At 43.4% G+C, this 22,724-nt stretch overlaps 1 protein-coding gene across 1 annotated transcript in view; it reads left to right on the top strand.

Moving 5' to 3' along the window:
• The first annotated feature begins 781 nt into the window (after positions 1-781).
• Positions 782-22,724, top strand: part of LOC144498726 (WD repeat-containing protein 91-like) — a 43,341-nt gene continuing 21,398 nt past the window's right edge. The window contains exons 1-3 of the mRNA XM_078220298.1: positions 782-927; positions 10,824-10,918; positions 19,519-19,678. Of these exons, the coding sequence (XP_078076424.1) occupies positions 853-927; positions 10,824-10,918; positions 19,519-19,678 (330 nt within the window). The 5' untranslated portion in view covers positions 782-852. The remainder of the gene's footprint in view (positions 928-10,823; positions 10,919-19,518; positions 19,679-22,724) is intronic.

Below are 22,724 nucleotides of genomic sequence, written 5' to 3' on the forward strand. Positions count from 1 at the left end.
TTACAGTCAAGATGTTGCCAATCTTCGATCTACTCGGGATCTCCAGTCTCACTGCCAACTTGCCTAGTCTGTCTATTGTTCTTGCACAGTATTATTACATTGCCCAGCGAGTGCCCATTTACATTCATTAATTCGTTAAACGTGTCACACAAGGTGGCCGACACTAATTGGTTCTAACCTCTGACCTTGTGTTGTGCATGAGGTAGGGGTTGTCTTTGGGTCTTTGCCAAGATTAGCTCGGAATGTGCGTAACACATCTCAGCAATTTATATCCTTGTAATGTGATATGTCCCAGCACAAGTGAACTTCAAGATTTATCCCGTGTGAAAATGTTAATAAAAATATACCATAGAAAATGTTAGGCAAATGTTAGATCTAAAAAAGGTAAGTTAAAAGTAAAATAAAACTGTGGCTTCCCACATTGTTTAACAATTTCTACAGGCTTTTCGCAACAGCTTGTAGTGGTGAAATCTTGGCTTAATACAAAGGAAAACTACTGATCACAGATTCATAGATATTTTACGACTCCTTTTGCCTATGGTTGAATAGAGTGATATCTAAACCAGTCACACAACTAACTACATTTCTCTTGGCTTTTAGATTTAGTTTTCTTGTACTTAAACAGTGTTGAGAGGCACTGGTGTTGGTGCCTTTGGACACCAGCTCTAGGTAATGAGGTAGTTGGCGATTCAGTAAGTTACAGTGAGATTAAGCTAATTGTGGTCTCTGAGGATAATGCACCAGTTTTGAAAGTGTGTCTCTTGTTATTGATTTAGGGTGGATTGCTCTGGTAGGAGAGTCGCCAGTCTGGATGTTGATGGAGTGGTTAAAGTGTGGGCATTTAACCCCACCATGCAAACTAAGGCTACCATAATGTCCAAATCACAGCTGCTTTCCTTGGAGTGGGCCACCAAACCAGATCGATTGGTGAGGAACAATCTACTCAATCTGGATATTTCTCACAAGCGCTGTTTCAGAATTTTTATCCAAAGTTAATGGGAAGAGACATTGGTGAAGTAATGTGGCGTGCAGGACGAATTGATAGGGAAATGTGACAACAGAGTACTACAGTGTGTCAAGAGTAGCAGGATGGCATTCTGATGAGAAGCCAACAGCTCGGGGTGAAGTGCTGTGCTGGGAAATATAATTACAATCACTAAACTGCTACTTCCTTGTGGGGCTGTAGAGCAAAGAACAAAGAGAAGTACAGCACAGGAACAGGCCCTTCCAAACCTGTGCCAATCATGATGCCCTAACTAAACTAAAAATACAATCTGTCCTTATCCCTCTATTTCCTCCCTATTCGTGTATTCATACAGATGTCTCTCAAATGTTGCCAATGTGCCTGCTACCACCACATTCTGTGACAATGCATTCCAGGTATCCAGTACACTCTGTGTGAAAAACCTCTCCCGCACATTTCCCTTAAACTTTCTCCCCCTCACCTTGAACCTGTACCCCCTTGTAATTGACACTTCCACCCTTGGAAAAAGCCTCTCACTATCCATCGTGTCTATGCCTCTCATAATTTTGTAGACCTCTATCAGGTCTCCCCATAGCCTCCATCTTTAAGTGAAAATAATCCTAATTTATTCAACCTCTCCTTATAGCCAACACCCTTGAGACCAGGCAACATCCTGGTGAGCCTTCTTTAATACTCTCTCCAAAGCTTCCACATCCTTCTGATAATGTGATGAGTAGTGGCAGAGTATTGAGTCTATTGCTGCTGGTTTAAACACTTAATGGGTTATAGAGTCATAGAGGCTTACAGCATGGAAATAGGCCCTTTTAACCCAACTTGTCCATACCGCCCAGTTTTTACCACTAAGCTAGTCCCAATAGCCTGCATTTGGCCCATATCCCTCTATACCCATCTTACCCATGTAACTGTCTAAATGCTTTTAAAAGACAAAATTGTACCCACCTCTACTACTGCCTATGGCAGCTCGTTCCAGACACCACCCTCTATGTGAAAAAATTGTGCCTCTAGACCCTTTTGTATCTCTCCCCTTTCACCTTAAATCTATACCCTCTAGTTTTAGACTCCCCTACCTTTGGGAAAAGAAGTCGACTATCTAGCTGATCTATGCCCCTCATTATTTTATAGACCTCTGTAAGATCACCCCGAAACCTCCTGCGCTCCAGGGAAAAAGTCCCAGTCTATCCAACCTCTCTCTCATAACTCGAGCCATCAAGTCCTGGTAGCATGATGCTCATGTTTTAACTCCGTGACTTTAAATTAAAATTTTTTTATTGGTGAATGGAATCTGAAGATTCTGTTTAATATTCTTTGAGAAATCCTTACGGCATGGGAAAAACTGCAGAAATGTAAACCACGCAATGGAAAACCTACAAATGCAGCCAAACTGAAGAGATTTGTCTGTTTCAGAAAGTGTTAAAAGCAAAATCCCTACAGTGACACCTTTTGAGATCTGGCTAATCTAATGTCACTCGTAGTTAGTTCATAGCACTCTTTGAATCAGAAAGCATGGCTTCAAGTTCCACTTGAGCACAAGAAACTAGGCTGACACTCCAGTGCCGTACTGAAAGAGTGCTGCAATCTTGGAGCACTCCAAGATCCAAGCACTCCAAAATGTTGGAGGTGCTATCTTTTAAATGAGGTGTTAAATTGAAGCCCCTTCTACCCTCTTGGGTGAAAGATCCCATGGCAGCATTTTGTAGATGAATCATAGAAACCCTACAGTACAGAAAGAAGCCATCTGGCCCATCGAGTCTGCACCGACCACAATCCCACCCAGGCCCTACCCCCATATCCCTACACATTTACCCACTAATCCCTCTAACCTACGCATCTCAGGACACTAAGGGGCAATTTTAGCATGGCCAATCAACCTAACCGGCACATCTTTGGACTGTGGGAGGAAACCAGAGCACCCGGAGGAAACCCATGCAGACACGAGGAGAATGTGCACACTCCACATAGACAGTGACCCAAGCCGGGAATCGAACCCATGTCTCTGGAGCTGTGAAGCAGCAGTGCTAACCACTGTGCTACCGTGCCGCCCTATAGGGGAGTTGTCCTCCGTGCCTTGGTCAATATTCATTCCTCAATCAACATCAGAGGAATAGATTACCCAGCATTGCTGTTTGTGGGAACTTGCTGTTTGTAAGAACTTGCTGTTTGTAAATTTACTGCTGTGCTTCCTACATTACAAAAGTGACAAAATGTTGACACTTTGGGATGACCTGTAACTCCACAAATGTAAATCTTTCATTTCTTTGATGTCATTTAAATGTGATATTTGTAGAGAAGTCGCCTATTTTACATAATCCTTCAGGATAATGCTGAGTTGTTCCAGTGTTATGAATAGACAGCTACACTTGCTCTCTCAAACTGAGGGGGAATTATTAGAACAGAAAGAGCAGTTAAACTAAAGTGAGTGCAATTTATCCATTGTGACTGAAATGTTAAAACTGTTTGTCTCCCTGCTGTTGCCTCCATTATGGTCAGAACAATCATTATCACTATTCTTATATTTTATGCAGTATAGCTGTGTACAAGTTACTGTATTTGCAGTGTGTTCAGTGTAGCTGTGTACTGATTACTGTACTAACCCTACAGTGTGTTCAGTGCGGCTGTGTACTGGTTACTGTACTAACCCTACAGCGTGTTCAGTGTGGCTGTGTACTGGTTTCTGTAGTAACCTATGATGTGTTCAGTGTGGCTGTGTACTGGTTACTGTACTAACCCTACAGCGTGTTCAGTGTGGCTGTGTACTGGTTACTGTACTAACCCTACAGTGTGTTCAGTGTGGCTGTGTACTGATTACTGTACTAACCCTACAGTGTGTTCAGTGTGGCTGTGTACTGGTTACTGTACTAACCCTACAGTGTGTTCAGTGTGGCTGTGTACTGATTACTGTACTAACCCTACAGTGTGTTCAGTGTGGCTGTGTACTGGTTACTGTACTAACCCTACAGTGTGTTCAGTGTGGCTGTGTACTGATTACTGTACTAACCCTACAGCGTGTTCAGTGTGGCTGTGTACTGGTTACTGTACTAACCCTACAGTGTGTTCAGTGTGGCTGTGTACTGATTACTGTACTAACCCTACAGTGTGTTCAGTGTGGCTGTGTACTGGTTACTGTACTAACCCTACAGTGTGTTCAGTGTGGCTGTGTACTGGTTACTGTACTAACCCTACAGTGTGTTCAGTGTGGCTGTGTACTGGTTACTGTACTAACCCTACAGCGTGTTCAGTGTGGCTGTGTACTGGTTACTGTACTAACCCTACAGTGTGTTCAGTGTGGCTGTGTACTGGTTACTGTACTAACCCTACAGTGTGTTCAGTGTGGCTGTGTACTGATTACTGTACTAACCCTACAGTGTGTTCAGTGTGGCTGTGTACTGGTTACTGTACTAACCCTACAGTGTGTTCAGTGTGGCTGTGTACTGATTACTGTACTAACCCTACAGTGTGTTCAGTGTGGCTGTGTACTGATTACTGTACTAACCCTACAGTGTGTTCAGTGTGGCTGTGTACTGGTTACTGTACTAACCCTACAGTGTGTTCAGTGTGGCTGTGTACTGATTACTGTACTAACCCTACAGTGTGTTCAGTGTGGCTGTGTACTGGTTACTGTACTAACCCTACAGTGTGTTCAGTGTGGCTGTGTACTGATTACTGTACTAACCCTACAGTGTGTTCAGTGTGGCTGTGTACTGGTTACTGTACTAACCCTACAGTGTGTTCAGTGTGGCTGTGTACTGGTTACTGTACTAACCCTACAGTGTGTTCAGTGTGGCTGTGTACTGATTACTGTACTAACCCTACAGTGTGTTCAGTGTGGCTGTGTACTGGTTACTGTACTAACCCTACAGTGTGTTCAGTGTGGCTGTGTACTGGTTACTGTACTAACCCTACAGTGTGTTCAGTGTGGCTGTGTACTGGTTACTGTACTAACCCTACAGTGTGTTCAGTGTGGCTGTGTACTGGTTACTGTACTAACGCTACAGTGTGTTCAGTGTGGCTGTGTACTGGTTACTGTACTAACCCTACAGTGTGTTCAGTGTGGCTGTGTACTGATTACTGTACTAACCCTACAGTGTGTTCAGTGTGGCTGTGTACTGGTTACTGTACTAACCCTACAGTGTGTTCAGTGTGGCTGTGTACTGGTTACTGTACTAACCCTACAGCGTGTTCAGTGTGGCTGTGTACTGGTTACTGTACTAACCCTACAGTGTGTTCAGTGTGGCTGTGTACTGATTACTGTACTAACCCTACAGTGTGTTCAGTGTGGCTGTGTACTGATTACTGTACTAACCCTACAGCGTGTTCAGTGTGGCTGTGTACTGGTTACTGTACTAACCCTACAGCGTGTTCAGTGTGGCTGTGTACTGGTTACTGTACTAACCCTACAGTGTGTTCAGTGTGGCTGTGTACTGATTACTGTACTAACCCTACAGCGTGTTCAGTGTGGCTGTGTACTGGTTACTGTACTAACCCTACAGCGTGTTCAGTGTGGCTGTGTACTGGTTACTGTACTAACCCTACAGCGTGTTCAGTGTGGCTGTGTACTGGTTTCTGTAGTAACCTATGATGTGTTCAGTGTGGCTGTGTACTGATTACTGTACTAACCCTACAGCGTGTTCAGTGTGGCTGTGTACTGGTTACTGTACTAACCCTACAGTGTGTTCAGTGTGGCTGTGTACTGGTTACTGTACTAACCCTACAGTGTGTTCAGTGTGGCTGTGTACTGGTTACTGTACTAACCCTACAGTGTGTTCAGTGTGGCTGTGTACTGATTACTGTACTAACCCTACAGTGTGTTCAGTGTGGCTGTGTACTGGTTACTGTACTAACCCTACAGTGTGTTCAGTGTGGCTGTGTACTGGTTACTGTACTAACCCTACAGTGTGTTCAGTGTGGCTGTGTACTGATTACTGTACTAACCCTACAGTGTGTTCAGTGTGGCTGTGTACTGGTTACTGTACTAACCCTACAGTGTGTTCAGTGTGGCTGTGTACTGATTACTGTACTAACCCTACAGTGTGTTCAGTGTGGCTGTGTACTGATTACTGTACTAACCCTACAGTGTGTTCAGTGTGGCTGTGTACTGATTACTGTACTAACCCTACAGCGTGTTCAGTGTGGCTGTGTACTGGTTACTGTACTAACCCTACAGCGTGTTCAGTGTGGCTGTGTACTGGTTACTGTACTAACCCTACAGCGTGTTCAGTGTGGCTGTGTACTGGTTACTGTACTAACCCTACAGCGTGTTCAGTGTGGCTGTGTACTGGTTTCTGTAGTAACCTATGATGTGTTCAGTGTGGCTGTGTACTGATTACTGTACTAACCCTCCATTATCTCAATTTCTGTACCCATAGCACTGCATTATGTAATTTTTCAAGTCATTGTGGAACTTTACCCTGAGGCTCCAGCCTCTCACCATCATTAAGACCATTTCATTGTCTGTATCATGGAATCCCTACAGGGCGGCATGGTGGCACAGTAGTTAGCACTGATGCCTCACAGTGCCAGGGACCTGGGTTTGATTCCCGCCATGGATTACTATCTGTGTGGAGTCTGTACATTCTCCCCGTGTCTGCGTGGGTTTCCTCCAGGTGCTCTGGTTTCCTCCCACAGTCCAAAGATGTGCAGGTTAGGTAGATTGGCTGTGCTAAATTCCCTCTGTGTACCCGAGCAGGTGCCGGAGTGTGGCGACTAGGGGATTTTCACAGTAACTTCATTGCAGTGTTAATGTAAGCCTACTTGTGACTAGGAAATTAACCAACTTTTACAGAAGGCCATTCGGTCCATCAAGTCTGCACCGACTTTCTGACGAGGTACCTTACCCAGCCCCTTCCCCTATAATCTGCTAATCCCCCAACCCTCACATCCTGCAACACTAAAGGGCGATGTAGCATGGCAGATCCACCTAACCTGCACATCTTTAGTCTGTGGGAGGAAACTGGAGTACCAGGAGGAAGCCCACGCAGGCACAGGGAGAATGTGCAAATGCCACAGTCAGTCACTCAAGGCCAGAATTGAACCTTGGTCCCTGGCACTGTGAGGCAGCAGTGCTAACCACTGTGCCGCCCTGTTACATTGTTTAATTGTTCCCTTGCCTGAATTCATCTGCTACTGAAGCCTCATTCATGCTGTCGTCAGTGTACTTTATTTTATACGGCTTCTGTGAAGCACCATGGGACATTTGAATGTGTTAAAGGTGCTATATAATTAGAACTTGTTGCTGGAGCTGGTGAAATTGGTCAGCATCTTTGTCTCTTCTGGAACAGCCTGCTTGGTCAGTTACTTGGGTATCTGGAGGTGCCGAGCAATTTAGATCTCCTGGCAGCAAGGCTTTGCGATTGTTCTAATGATTCATCTAGGAGGGCTCAGCTACAATGCGTTTGAAAATATCATTCACATTGGAGGAGATGCTGGTATCAGGGGTGAACTTGCTTCATCACTAAGGAACTTATTCTTGCCCTATTTTGGCTTTTACTCAGGGCTTTCTTGGTACTTTTGGAGCGATTTCTTTTCTGGCCCTTTCAGGTTAGACAGAATCAGAAATGGTACAGTGTCGAAGGGTCCACTTGGCCTATCATTCATCTTGGAATATACATTTCATCTAGTTCCTTCTCCCCTTAACCCTGCACATAAACTGAGAAAGGATGGGAGACTTGCTTCCCGATTAAATCAGCTGGGTTCTTATGATTTGATAGCTTCGTGATCTCATTTTCTACTGTCTGGACTGCTCATAACCTCAACATCCTTTCTGCTGAGTTGAACCTTCCAATACTGTATCTTACTCTTTAGGCCATGAACATCTAGCTCGATAATATCACACACCTGCACCCTTGCATCAGTTGCTCAGCTGCTCAACAAGCTCATCCATGCCTTTGTCACCTCCAGACTTGACTATGCCATTGTTTTACTGGCTAGGCTCCCATTCTTCACCCTTGCTAAACTTAAACTCATTTGTAACTCTGCTCCCACATCCTAATTTGCACCAAATCCCATTCATTTTGTATTTGTTAACCTGTTTCTGTAATACCTCGAAATTTAAAATCTTCATCTTTGTGCTTAAATTTCTTCATGGCTTTGTCTGTTCCTACTATCTTCTAAACCTTTGAAGCCCAGAATCCTCTCCAACCCCTCTCTGAACTCTTGTTCTTCCAATACTGGCCTCTTGCACAAAGCACCCTCCCTTTACCAATCATCGACACCCATGCCTTCAGCTTTTTAATGAATGAAACTTTTTTATTCCATGAACGTGGGCTTTACTAGCTAGGCCAACTTTTATTGCCCATCCCTAATTGCCCCCAAAATTGGTTGTGAGTTACCTTCTTGAACCATTATAGTCCATGTAGAATAGGTACACCCACAGTGCTATTAGGGAGGGAGTTACAGGATTAATTGCTCAAGTATGTTTCAGACCAATTCCACCTCAAGACTGAACTTCTTCCCCACTAAACTGGCCTTGTGTACTCCAAAAGGTTTTTCACTGCACGCTTGGTACAAGTATCTGTCTCTTAGACCCATTTTTATTATTATACTTAATGAATAAGCAGAGTCGTTTGTTATTTCAATCCCAAGCTAGTTGGTGAAATATGGAAGTAGACACTAATTCTGTTCTTGATAATACGTTTATTCACAGAATGCATCATTATATATGTCTGCTTCCTACCCAGTAACCCAGCAACCTTTCTTTATAAATGCCCTAGGTACTTAATTATCACTGTCCTTCTTTACCTGTGCATCTTAACAGTATAATTGACTCACATTGACAAAGTTCTCCTTTCTTTCAACAAAAATTTTATAACATTTAAATCAATATGAAACAAACAAGGAGCAAAGAATTTTCGTTATTTCGTATAACCCATTAAACATAAGAATTAGGAGCAGGAGTAGACCACTTGGACCCTTGAGTCTGCTTCACCATTTGGCTTTATTCTGACTGTAAACACGCTCCCCCAAACCCCGATAACATTTCACCACCTTATTTATCAAGAATCTATCTACCTCTGCCTCAAAAATGGTAAAATATTCAAAAATTCTGCTTCCACTGCTTTTTGACGAAGGGAATTATAATGAGGAAAAAAGTTGTTCTCATCTGTCTCAAATGGGTGACGCCTTATATTTAAACAGCGACCCCTAGTTCAAGATTCTCCCACAAGAGGAAACATCCTCTCCACATCCACCTTGTCAATCCCCCTCAGGATGTTATATGTATCAATCAAATCGGCTCCTTACTCTTCTAAATTCCAGCAGATACAAGCCCAGCCTGTCCAACCTTTCCTTCTACGGTATCCTTCCCTTTCCAGTAATTAGTCTAGTAAATCTTCTCTGAACTGTTTCGAACATATTTACATCCTTTAAATAAGGAAACTAATACAGTACACCATACTCCAGATGTGGTCTCACCAATGCCTTGTACAAGTTGAGCACAACCTCCCTGTTTTTGTTTTCAATTCCCCTTGCAATAAACATCTTTAATTCTATTAGCTTTCCTAATTACTTGCTCTACCTGCATTTTATGATTCCTATACTAGGACACCTCGATCCCACTGAATCCCATATCTGCATTCTCACCATTTGGGTAATATGCTTCTTTGGCTTCTTAGTACTGCTGCCTCACAGTGCCAGGGCCTGGGTTCGATTCCAGTCTTGGTGACTATCATGTTTAGAGTTTGCAGATTCTCTCCATGACATCGTAGGTTTCCTTCTGATGCTCCAGTTTCCTTCCACGGTCTAAAGATGTGCAATTTGGGTGGATTGGCATTGCTAAATTGCCCCATAATGTTCCAAGATGTGTGGGTTAGAGGGATTAGCCATGGTAAATACGTGGGGCTAAGGGAATGGCGCGGGATTTTGATGTGATTTATTATTCACATATATTAGGATACAGTGAAAAGTATTGTTGCTTGCGTGCTATATAGACAAAGCATACCATTCATAGAGAAAGAAAGGAGGGAGTGCAGAATGTAGTGTACAGTCATAGCTAGGGTGTAGAGAAAGATCAATTTAGTGCAAGGTAGGTCCATTCAAAAGTCTGATGGCAGCAGGGAAGAAGCTGTTCTTGAGTTGGTTGGTACGTGACCCGACTTTTGTATTTTTCTCTCGATGGAAGAAGGTGGAAGAAAGTATGTCTGGGGTGCGTCGGGTCCTTAATTATGCTGGCTACCGGGTAAGATGCTCTGTCAAAGGAGAGTCAGAATTTCACGTTTGTTTCCATCCACTAACTCAGCAGTCTCTAATACTTAATTAACAATTACCTTAATCTGTGAATCTTAATATAATTAACATACCATGAACACCAAAGAGCAGCGGCACAGTCATTAGCACTGCTGCCTCACAGTGCCAGGGAGCCGAGTTCAATTCTGGCCTTGTGTGGAGTTTGCACATTCTCTCTGTTTCAGTGTGGGTTTCCTCCAAGTGCTCCAGTTTCTTTCCACAATCCAAAGTTGTGTAGGTTAGGTTGATTGGTTATGCTAAATTGCCCCTTGGTGTCCCAGGGTGTGTGGGTTGGGGGTGGGTAAATGCGTGGGGTATGGGGGTAGGGCCTGGTTAGAATGCTCTGTTGGAGAGTTGGTACAGACTCGATGAGCCCCTCCTGCATTGTTGGCATTCTATGACTGGTAACCTCGAAAGCCAGATTCCCTTTCTATTTTATCGAATTTTAATTATTTTTTGTTTATATTTGCTGCAATTTGTCCATTCTTCCTGAGGACCACTATTTTAAAGGTGTCTATTAGTTTCTGTAATAGACTTTGGTTGTCTTCCTCAGGGTGCTAAATATTGAAACTGCGAGTTGTGCTAAAGCAGTGTTTTCAGAATGTCTATATTTCTTTTGCAGCTTTTGCTTGGCAGTGGGGTTGGAACAGTTCGACTTTATGATACTGAAGCCAAGAAGAGTTTGTATGAGCTAACAATCGATGAATCTTATCCCCGGTAAGTTCTGGATTCAATATGTATGAAGTGGGGGTGAACTGCTAGAGAGGACACGTGGGATTGTTGTTTTAAAACAGGTTTGATAAAATACTGAAGTTCAGTTGATTTTTAGCATCTAAAACTTTCTCAAAAATTACAGCAAAGAAATATACTTTCCTGCTCAACCGGTCTGCACTGTTTATTCATGACAAGAGGCACTGCCCTACTCTTCTGTCTTCAAATCCCTTCATTTGCTCAGCTCTCCCTATTTCTAACCCCCTTCAGTCATAGAATGCTTCAAGATGGCTGCTGGCCTCCTGGGAATCTTGATTTTCATCGCTCCTTCATTGACAGTTGTGCCTTTCAGCTGTCAAGACCCTAAGCTCTGGAATTCTATCTCTGAACCTCTCTACTTCTCCATCTATCCTTCTTGCTCTAAGAAACTCATTAAAACCTACCTCTCTGACCAGGATTTTGATCAACTGCCCTAATATTTCATTACTTAGCTCAATGTCAAATTTTGTTTGTTGCTTCTGGAATGTTTTACTTTATTAACAATGATTTATAAATGCAGGTTGTTGCTTTGATCAGGATGAGGCCATGATGCAACAGAAGCCTGTTCCTTCATTCAGTAAGATCATAGCTGGTTTTGGAAGTCAGTACCTCTTCCAATCTCGATATCCCTTGTTTTCCATGTACTTAACAAAGTGGACAAATTCATTTTGTCCCACATTGTATTGCCTCCACCAAGCTTTTGACTGCCTACCTATTTAGATCCCTTTCCAGACTGTGTCTTCCTCAGAATTAGTTTTCCCACTTATTTTTGTACTGTCAGGAAAATTTATGACAGTACACTCGTCCGCTTCATCCAAGTCACTCATAGGATAATGAAAATGGATTGGAGGTGGATAAATCTCTAGGACCTGATAATCTTCATCCCAGAGTACTTAAGGAAGTAGCTCTAGTATTGTAGATCCATTGGTGGTCATTTTCAAAATTCCTTGGACTCTGGAATGGTTCCTACAGATTGGAAGGTAGCTAATGTAAGCTCGCTATTCAAAAAGGGAGGTAGAGAGTCTAACATCGGTAGTAGGGAAGTTGCTAGAATCCATTATCAAGGATTTCAAAACACAGCATTTTAAAAGCAGTGGTATAATCAGACAAAGTCAACATGGATTTACAAAAAGGGAAATCATGCTTGACAAGTCTACTGGAATTCTTTGAGGATATAACTAGTAGAGTTGACCAGTAGATATGGTTTATTTAGACTTTCAGAAGGCTTCCGACGAGGTCTCACATAGCAGATTACTATGTAAAGTTAAAGCGCAAGGGATTGCAGGTAATGTTTTGAGATGAATAGAAAGCTGATTAGCAGACAGGAAACAAAGAGTTGGAATAAATGGGTCTTTTCCCGATTGTCAGGCATTGGCTTGTGGGGCACCGCAGGGATCTGAGCTAGGATCCCAACTGTTCACGTTATATATTAATGATTTGGATGAGGGAACTAAATGTATATCTCCAAATTTGCAGATGATACAAAGTTGGGTGGAAAAGTGAACTGTGAGGAGAATGCAGAGATGCTTCATCATGACTTGTACAGGCTAAATGAGTGGGCATATGCATGGCCGATGCAGTATAATGTGGATAAGTGTGAGATTATCCACTTCGCTGGCAAAAATAGGAAGGTACATTATTATTTGAATGGGTGTAAATTGAAAGAGGTGGCTACTCAATGCAACCTTGGTGTCCTCATGCATCAGTTTCTGAAAGTAAGTGTGCAGGTACAGCAGGCAGTAAAGAAGCCAAATAGTATGATGGCCTTCATAGCGAGAGGATTTGAATATTGAATATTTGAATAGGGATGTTTTACTGCAGTTGTATAGGGTGTTGGTGAGGCCACACCTGGAGTATTATGTGCAGTTCTGGGGTCTCTATCTGAGGAAGGATGTTCTTGCTATGGAGGGAGTGCAGCGAAGGTTTACCAGACTGATTCCTGGTATGGCGGCACAGTCATATGGAGAGAGACTGAATCAGTTAGGACTATATTAATTGGAGTTTAGAATTGGGGATCTCATATAAATTTATAAAATTGTAAAGGGATTAGACAGGGTCAATTCAGAAAAAAATGTTCACAGTGGTAGGGAAGCCCAGAACTAGGGATCATAGTTTGAGGATATTGGGTAAACCTTTTAGGACCGAGAAGTTTCTTCACCAAGAGAGTGGTGATTCTGTGGAATTCACGACCACAAAGTAGTTGAGGCCAAAATGTTGTGTGATTTTAAGGAAGAATAGTATATAGCTCTTAGAGCTAAAGGGATCAAGGGAAAGCAGGGAAGGTGGGATCAGAATATTGAATTTGATGATCAGCCATGACATGGCGTACTCCTGCTTCTATTTTCTATGTCCTACTTCTACTATTTTCTATACATGTTTCCATGTATGAATAGTTGAGACATAAATTCATGCTGACTCTGTCTAATTCTGCCACTGTATTCCAAGTGCTGAGTCATAGAGGTTTACAGCATGGAAACAGGCCCTTTGGCACAACCTGTCCATGCCACCCAGTTTTTACCAACAGGCTAGTCCCAATTACCTGCTTTTGGCCCATGTCCCTCTATATCCATCTTACTCATGATGTGGAGATGCTGGCGTTGGACTGGGGTGGGCACAGTAAGAAGTATCACAACACCAGATTAAAGTCCAGTGGGTTTATTTATAATCTATGGTAAACTCATGATTCCAAATAAACTTGTTGGTCTTTAACCTGGTGTTGTGAGACTTCTTATTGCATCTTATCCATGTAACTGTCTAAATGCTTTTTAAAAGACAAAATTATACCTGCCTCTACGACTGCCTCTGGCAATTTGTTCCAGACACTCACCATCCTCTGAATGAAAAGTTGCCCCTCTGGACCCTTCTCTCCTCTCACCTGAAACCTATGCCCTCTAGTTTTAGACTGCCCTACCTTTGGGGAAAGATGTTGACTACCTTATCTATGCCCGTCATTATTTTATAGACCGCTATACGATCACCCCTAAGCCTCCTATTCCCAGGGAAAAAAGTCCCAGTCTATTCAGCCTCTCCTTATAACTCAAACAATCAAGTCCCGGTAGCATCCTAGTAAATCTTTTCTGCACACTTTCTAGTTTAATAATATCCTTTCTATAATAGGGTGAGCAGAACTGTACACAGTATTCCAAGTGTGGCCTTACTAATGTCTTGTACAACTTCAACAAGACATCCAACTCCTGTGTTCAATGTTCTGACCAATGAAACCAAGCATGCCGAATGCCTTCTTCACCACCCTGTCCACCTGTGGTTCCACTTTCAAGGAGCTATGAACCTGTACCCCTTGCTCTCTTTGTTCTATAACTCTCCCCAACACCCTACCATTAACTGAGTAGGTCCTGCCCCGATCTACCAAAATGCATCATCTCACATTTATCTAAATTAAACTCCATCTGCCATTCATCGGCCCACTGGCCTAATTGATCAAGATCCTGGTGCAATCCTAAATAACCACCTTTGCTGTCCACTGGGACACCAATCTTGGTGTCATCTGCAACCTTACTAACCATGCCTCCTAAATTCTCATCCAAATCATTAATATAAATAGCAAATAACAGTGGACCCAGCACTGATCCATGAGGCACACCACTGGTCACAGCCCTCCAATTTGAAATACAACCCTCTACAACCACCATCTGTCTTCTTTCGCCAAGCCAATTTTGTATCCAATTGGCCACCTCATCCTGGATCCCGTGAGATTTAACCTAATGCAACAACCTATCATGTGGTACCTTGTCAAAAGTCTTGATAAAGTCCATGTAGATAACGTCCACTGCACTGCCCTCATCTACCTTCTTGGTTACCCCTTAAAAAAAACTCAATCAAATTCTTGAGTCATAATTTTCCACACTCAAAGTCATGCTGACTGCCTTAATCAGTCCTTGCCTCTCTAAATGCCTGTAGATCCTGTCTCTCAGAGTACCTTCTAACAACTTGCCCACTACAAACTTTACCCACTCCACCATTAAATCTTTTATAATGGACTCTAGCATTTTCTGCACTACTGGTGTCAGGCTGACTGGTCTATGATTCCCTGTTTTCTCTCTACCTGCCTTTTTAAAGAGTGGGATTACATTAGCCATCCGCCAATCTAATCTGTAAGAAATGTTCCAGAGTCTATAGAATCTTGAAAGATGACCACCAATGCATCCAGTATTTCTAGAGCCACTTCCTTAAGTTCTCAGGCCCTGGAAATTTATCAGCCTTCAATCTCATCAATTTCCCCAACACTATTTTTCTGCTAATACTGATTTCCTACAGTTCCTCCCTCTCACTAAACCTTGTGTTCTCCAACATTTCTGGCCTGTTATTTGTGCCCTCCTTTGTGAAAACAGACAAAACCAAAGTATGTATTCAGTTGGTCAGCCATTTTTTTGTTCCTCGTTACAAATTTCCCTGTTTCTGACAGTAAGGGACCTACATTTGTCGTCTTCACTCTTTTTCACTTCACATTCCTATAGAAGCTTTTACAGTTAGTTTGTATGTTCCCCCATGCTTATTCTCGTACTCAGTTTTACCCTTAATTAATCTCTTGAATCATAGAACATTTGGCCCATTAAATCTGCACCGATTCTCTGACAGAGTATCTTACCCAGGCCCTCTCCCTCTCCCCATAACTCCACACATTTCCCATGGCTAATCCACCTAACCTTTTTTGATTTCTAAACTGCTTCTCTGGTCTATTGCTTTTTTTCTGGCCAATTTGGATACCTCTTCCTCTGATCTAATAATATCTCTAATTTCCCTTGTAAACCTTTCCCAGCCACCTTTCCCATTTTATTTTTGCGCCAGACAGGAATGAACAATCTTTACAGTCCACCATGCAATCATTGAGTGTTTACCATTGTCTATCCACTGTCATCCATTTAAGTAACGTTTCCCAATCCATCATAGCCAACTCATGTCTCATCCCATTGTAATTTCCTTTATTTTGATTCAAGACGCGAGTCTCAGAATCAGCTATGACATTCTCAATCTTAGAACATAGAAAAGCTACAGCACAAACAGGCCCTTCGACCCACAAGTTGCGCCGAACATGTCCCTACCTACTAGGCTTACCTATAACCCTCTATCTTACTAACTTCCATGAACTTATCCAAAAGTCTCTTCAAAGACCCTATCGAATCCGCCACCACCACCACTACCGGCAGCCGATTCCACACACCCACCACCCTCTGAGTGAAAAACTTACCCTTAACATCTCCTCTGTACCTACTCCCCAGCACCCTAAACCTGTGACTTCTTGTGGCAACCATTTCAGCCCTGGGTAAAAGCCTCTGAGAATCCACTCTATCAATACCCCTCAACATCTTATACACCTCTATCAGGTCACCTTGATATCATCTTGATGAAGAGTTCTATCATATATCCGTTTTGCAGGGGAATAGCTATAGCAGATTCCTACACTGCCTGCCTAGTCCTCTTGCCTAGCCCAATGATCACCCATTCCCTTCCTGCCTGTGGAGTCTTAGTTTGTGCTGTGACCACCTCTCTACATGTGCTCTCCACCATTCTCTCTGCCTCATGGATGCTCCATGGTGTCCCCAGCCGCCCCTCGAACCAGCTCCACTATTCATTAAGATCATGGTTAATCTGTTTGTGTTTCTAATTCCCCTGAAAATCTTTGATTCCCTTGCCTAACAGCAATCTATCTATCTTTGCCTTAAGATTATTCAATGACTCTGCCTCTATCATCTTCTGAGGTAGAGAGTTGCAAGTCACTCAACTTCTTGAGAGAAAAAAGTTCTTCTCATCTCTGTCCTATAAGGGAAGCTCCTAATTTTAAAACAGGGCCCCCTAGTTCCAGACTTTCCCACAAGAGGAAATATCCTTTCTGTGTCCACCTTGTCAAGACCATTCAGAATCTTATATACCTCAATCAAGCCTCCCCTCCCTCTAAACTCCATAGAAACAAGCCCAGCCTGTCCAACCTACCCTTATAAGACAATACGCTCATTCCTGGTATCAAATCTGTTTACGTTCTTTCTTAAGAAAGGAGACCAAAACTGCGCGCACTATTCAAGATGTGGTCCCACCAATGCCCTGTATACCTAAAACATAGTAAGGAGTCTAACAACACCAGGTTAAAGTCCAACAGCTTTATTTGGTAGCAAACGTCACTAGCTTTCGGAGCGCTGCTCCTTTGTCAGGTGAGTGGAAGATCTGCTCATAAACAGCAAACAGGGCATATAAAGACACAAACTCAATTTACAGAATAATGGTTGGAATGCGAGTCTTTACAGCTAATCAAGTCTTAAAGGTACAGACAATGTGAGTGGAGGGAGCATTAGCACAGGTTAAAGAGATGTGTATTGTCTCCAGACAAGACAGCCAGTGAGACTTTGCAAGTCCAGGCAAGTTGTGGGAGTTACAGATAGTGTCACGTGAACCCAAGATCCCGGTTGAGGCCGTCCTCGTGTGTGTGGAACCTGGCTATCAGTCTCTGCTCAGCGACTCTGCGCTGTCGTGTGTTGTGAAGGCTGCCTTGGAAAATGCTTACCCGAATATCAGAGGCCGAATGCCCGTGACCGCTGAAGTGTTCCCCAACAGGAAGAGAACAGTCTTGCCTGGTGATTGTCGAGCGGTGTTCATTCATCCGTTGTCGTAGCGTCGTTGTCCATGCAGACGCTACGACAAGGGATGAATGAACACCGCTCAACAATCACCAGGCAAGACTGTTCTCTTCCTGTGGGGGAGCGCTTCAGCGGTCACGGGCATTCGGCCTCTGATCTTTGGGTAAGCGTTCTCCAAGGCGGCCTTCACAACACACGACAGCGCAGAGTCTCTGAGCAGAGACTGATAGCCAGGTTCCGCACACATGAGGACGGCCTCAACCAGGATCTTGGGTTCATGTCACACTATCTGTAACTCCCACAACTTGCCTGGACTTGCAAAGTCTCACTGGCTGTCCTGTCTGGAGACAATACACATCTCTTTAACCTGTGCTAATGCTCCCTCCACTCACATTGTCGCATTCCAATCATTATTCATTATTCTGTAAATTGAGTTTGTGTCTTTATATTCCCTGTTTGCTGTTTATGAGCAGATCTCCCACTCACCTGACGAAGGAGCAGCGCTCCGAAAGCTAGTGGCGTTTGCTACCAAATAAACCTGCTGGACTTTAACCTGGTGTTGTTAGACTCCTTACTGTGTTTACCCCAGTCTAACGCCGGCATCTCCACATCATGACTACCTAAAACATAACATCCTTACTTTTTTGTTCAAGTTCTCTTGTAATTTTGGGGTGGCACAGTGGTTAGCACTGCCTCACAACGCCAGGGTCTCAGGTTTGATTCCCGGCTTGGGTCACTGTCTGTGTAGAGTTTGCACATTCTCCCTGTGTCTGCATGGGTTTCCTCCGTGTGTTCCGGTTTCCTCCCACGCTCCAAAGATGTACGGGTTAAGTTGATTGGCCATGCTAAATTGCACCTTGGTGTCAGAGGGTTAGTAGGGAAATAGCCTGGAGCTCAAGTTTCTACAGCTAGCAGTACATGTGGTCACCTAGGACACTGGCTTCTAGAGCTTCTTATCTTCTGCAATAACTTTTCATGTGGCACCATATCAAATACTTTCTGGAAATCGAAGTACAGCACGTCTACAGGTTCCCTTTTATCCACAGAACATTACTTTATAGAAATCCAATAAATTGGTTAAGCATGATTTCCCTTCACAATATCATGCCAAGTCTTCCCAATTACCTTAAGTTTTTCTAAATGCCTAGCTATAACCTGCTTAATGATAGATTGTAACACCTTCCCCCCAACAGACGTTGAGGTAATTGTTCTATCGGTCCCTGTGTTCTACCTCCCTTCTTGATCAGTGAGGCTATATTTGCTGCTTTCCATGCTGACAGAACCTTTCGAAAATCCAGCAAATTTTGGAAAAAATTAACACCTATGCCTCATTCGCCGCCTCTTTTAAGATTCTAGAGACTTGGCAGCTTGCAGCTACATCAGTTTGCTCAGTATCACTCCCTTGGTGATTGTAATTGCACCAAGTTCCTCTCCCTTCCACCTCTTGATTCATAGCTATTACTGGAATGTTTTTTTGTATCCTCTTTAGTTAATTTAATCAGCCATTTCCTCCTCATTTACTATTAGCTCTCCATTCTCACTCTCTAGTAGACCAACAGTCACTTTACTTATTCTTTTTAAATACCTGTAGAATCTCTTGCTGTCTTTAAATTTCTAGCTAGCTTCCTCTCAAACTCTTAATTTCTTTCTCCTGATTAACTTTTAGTTATTCTCTGCCATTCTTTACATTCTGATCTGTCACTCATCATTACAGAGTTGTACGCTTTCTCCTTATGTTTGATGCTTTTCCTGGCTACTTTATTTAACCATGGATGGTGAATCCTCCCCTTAAAATTTATATTTATTACAGGAATATACTTATTCTGAAATATTGCCTTGAATGTCTGTCATTGCATCTCTGTTAATTTATCTTCAAGCCTGGTATCCCAGATACTTGGGGAAGTTTTCTAAAATATATAGAGTCGGTATAGGATACTCTGGGAAGCTTCCTAACATGTTACCTGTCTTTATTTTAACCAGAATCTTGTCTCTAGCTTGTAGTCCAAGCGGTACATCGTTTGTTTGCTCCTCAGCTGCTCCGAGCATCAAACCAGTGACACTGCTGGAAACTGGAGATAAAGGAACGAACCTGGTTCCGGGCAATCTCCTCCTGTGGGACACAAAAACCATGAAGCAGCAGGTAATATGCTAGGATCCACTCTGGATAAATGGGAATGCAGTAGGTTATGGTACGAGCCTAGCAACCTAAATTTTGTAAGTTTAAATTTTGTATTTAATTGATTGGATAAATTATGGACTGATATGTGAAAAGTTGCTGTTAGATTATTGTAAAAGCCCAACTAGTTCATGAGCATCTAGCGTTGCTTGCATCCGACTAGATCGACACTCTGTGATTGACTTTAAATTACAGCGGAAGGAGAGAAACCATAAATACAGCCTTGCCAGAATCATCCACATTTCATCAAAATTTTATTTTAAACAATCCAAGCTTTACCTGAAAATCTTTCTCTGTAAAGGTTTTGATGAGAACAGTATCAAACTCCAAATGCACAGGTCTGCAGCAGGCAGTCTAACAGTTATGTTATTGGGTTAGTAACCTAGAGGCCTTGACTTTAGCAGGGAATTTATGTTCAAATCCAAGCCAAGAGCAGTTTCAGAATTTGATGTTATTAAAGGTAGCCACGAATCACTCAGATTGTCATGCGATTCTAGCTGGATCTTTCATATCCTTGAGGCAAGATAACTTGCTGTTCTCCTATATGCAATTCCTGACTGCCTTCTAACAGTGCAAGTCTCTCAGTTACATCAAACTGCCACAAAAGCTAGCTCAAGAAAGCCAAGCAGCACCTTCTCGGGGTGAGACAACATTCACATCTTGACAATAAAAGGACAAAGAAAAGTACAGCACAGGAACAGGCCCTTTGTCCCTCCAAGTTGCGCCGATCATGATGTCTGCCTAAACTAAAACCGTATGCACTTACAAGTCCGTATCTTTCCATTCCCGTCCTATTCATGTATTCGTCTAGATGCTCCTTAAATGCCGCTATCGCACCTGCTCCCACCAAATCCCCGGGCAGCGCGTTCCAGACATTCACCACCCTCTGTAAAAAAACAAAACTTGCCTTGCACATAGAACAAAGAACAATACAGCACAGGAATAGGCCCTTCGGCCCTCCAAGCCCGCGCCGCTCCCCGGTCCAGGATTGAATCCTGAATCCAGGATCCCCGCCCAATTTTCCAGCCTATCTACATACCAATATCCTATCCACCGAGCTGTCCCTCACAGCTACGATGCTTTGTTCATCACAACCTATTAACTCACCCCCACCCCCCCCATTCCAGACCATGTGATCTCCAGGGAGAGGCGAAAACCCAGAGTGAAAACCCCAGGGCCAATATGGGGAAAAAAAAATCTGGGAAATTCCTCTCCGACCCCCTGAGGCGATCGAAACGAGTCCAGGAGATCACACTGGCCCTGATCGGAAAATGCTTCCCAACCCTAGTCATTTCCACTTCCACGAACACCATATGAATTCCCTGCCCCCGAGACAGGTTCCCAACTATCCGCAGTCTCGCTCTGTACTGGCACCAGCAAGATGATCATAGAATGAAGCCTTGAAACGAGAAACAAGGAACAATTAGCCCGCGCCGCTCCCTGGTCCAAACTAGACCACTCTTTTGTATCCCTCCATTCCCACTCCATTCATATAGCTGTCCAGATAAGTCTTAAACGTTCCCAGTGTGTCCGCCTCCACCACCTTGCCCGGCAACACATTCCAGGCCCCCACGACCCTCTGTGTGAAATATGTCCTTCTGATATCTGTGTTAAACCTCCCCCCCTTCACCTTGAACCTATGACCCCTCGTGAACGTCACCACCAACCCGGGGAAAAGCTTCCCACCGTTCACCCTATCTATGCCTTTCATAATTTTATACACCTCTATTAAGTCTCCCCTCATCCTCCGTCTTTCCAAGGAGAACAACCCCAGTTTCCCCAATCTCTCCTCATAACCAAGCCCCTCCATACCAGGCAACATCCTGGTAAACCTCCTCTGTACTCTCTCCAAAGCCTCCACGTCCTTCTGGTAGTGTGGCGACCAGAACTGGACGCAGTATTCCAAATGCGGCCGAACCAATGTTCTATACATCTGCAACATCAGACCCCAACTCTTATACTCTATGCCCCGTCCTATAAAGGCAAGCATGCCATATGCCTTCTTCACCACCTTCTCCACCTGTGACGTCACCTTCAAGGATCTGTGGACTTGCACACCCAGGTCCCTCTGCGTCTCTACACCCTTTATGATTCTTCCATTTATCGTGTAGCTCCTCCCTACATTATTCCCACCAAACTGCATCACTTCGCATTTATCAGGATTGAACTCCATCTGCCATTTCCTTGCCCAAATTTCCAGCCTATCTATATCCTTCTGTAGCCTCTGACAATGTTCCTCACTATCTGCAAGTCCTGCCAGTTTTGTGTCGTCCGCAAACTTACTGATCACCCCAGTTACTCCTTCTTCCAGATCATTTATATAAATCACAAACAGCAGAGGTCCCAACATCTCCTCTAAACCTTTCTCCATGCACCTGTGTCCCCTAATACTTGACTTTTCTACCCTAGGAAAGAGCATCTGACTATCCACTCCATCCATGCCACTCATAATTAGGGCCGGTCAAGGACAGTGGTGGGAACTTGTGTATGGAATCAGTAGAGATAGGCGAGGTGATGAATGAATACTTTTCTTCAGTGTTCACCAAGGAGAGGGGCCATGTTTTTCAGGAAGAGAAGGTGTTACAGGCTAATAGGCTGGAGGAAATAGATGTTCGGAGGGAGGATGTCCTGGCAGTTTTGAATAAACTGAAGGTCGATAAGTCCCCTGGGCCTGATGAAATGTATCCTAGGATTCTTTGGGAGGCGAGGGATGAGATTGCAGAGCCTTTGGCTTTGATCTTTGGGTCCTCGCTGTCCACGGGGATGGTGCCAGAGGACTGGAGAGTGGCAAATGTTGTTCCTCTGTTTAAGAAAGGGAATAGAAATGACCCTGGTAATTATAGACCGGTTAGTCTGACTTCGGTGGTTGGTAAATTGATGGAAAAGGTCCTTAGGGATGGGATTTACGACCATTTAGAAAGATGCGGATTAATCCGGGATAGTCAGCACGGATTTGTGAAGGGCAAATCGTGCCTCACAAATTTGATAGAATTTTTTGAGGAGGTAACTA

The sequence above is a fragment of the Mustelus asterias genome, chromosome 9, assembly GCF_964213995.1.
Source record: "Mustelus asterias chromosome 9, sMusAst1.hap1.1, whole genome shotgun sequence".
Lineage (NCBI taxonomy): Eukaryota > Metazoa > Chordata > Chondrichthyes > Carcharhiniformes > Triakidae > Mustelus > Mustelus asterias.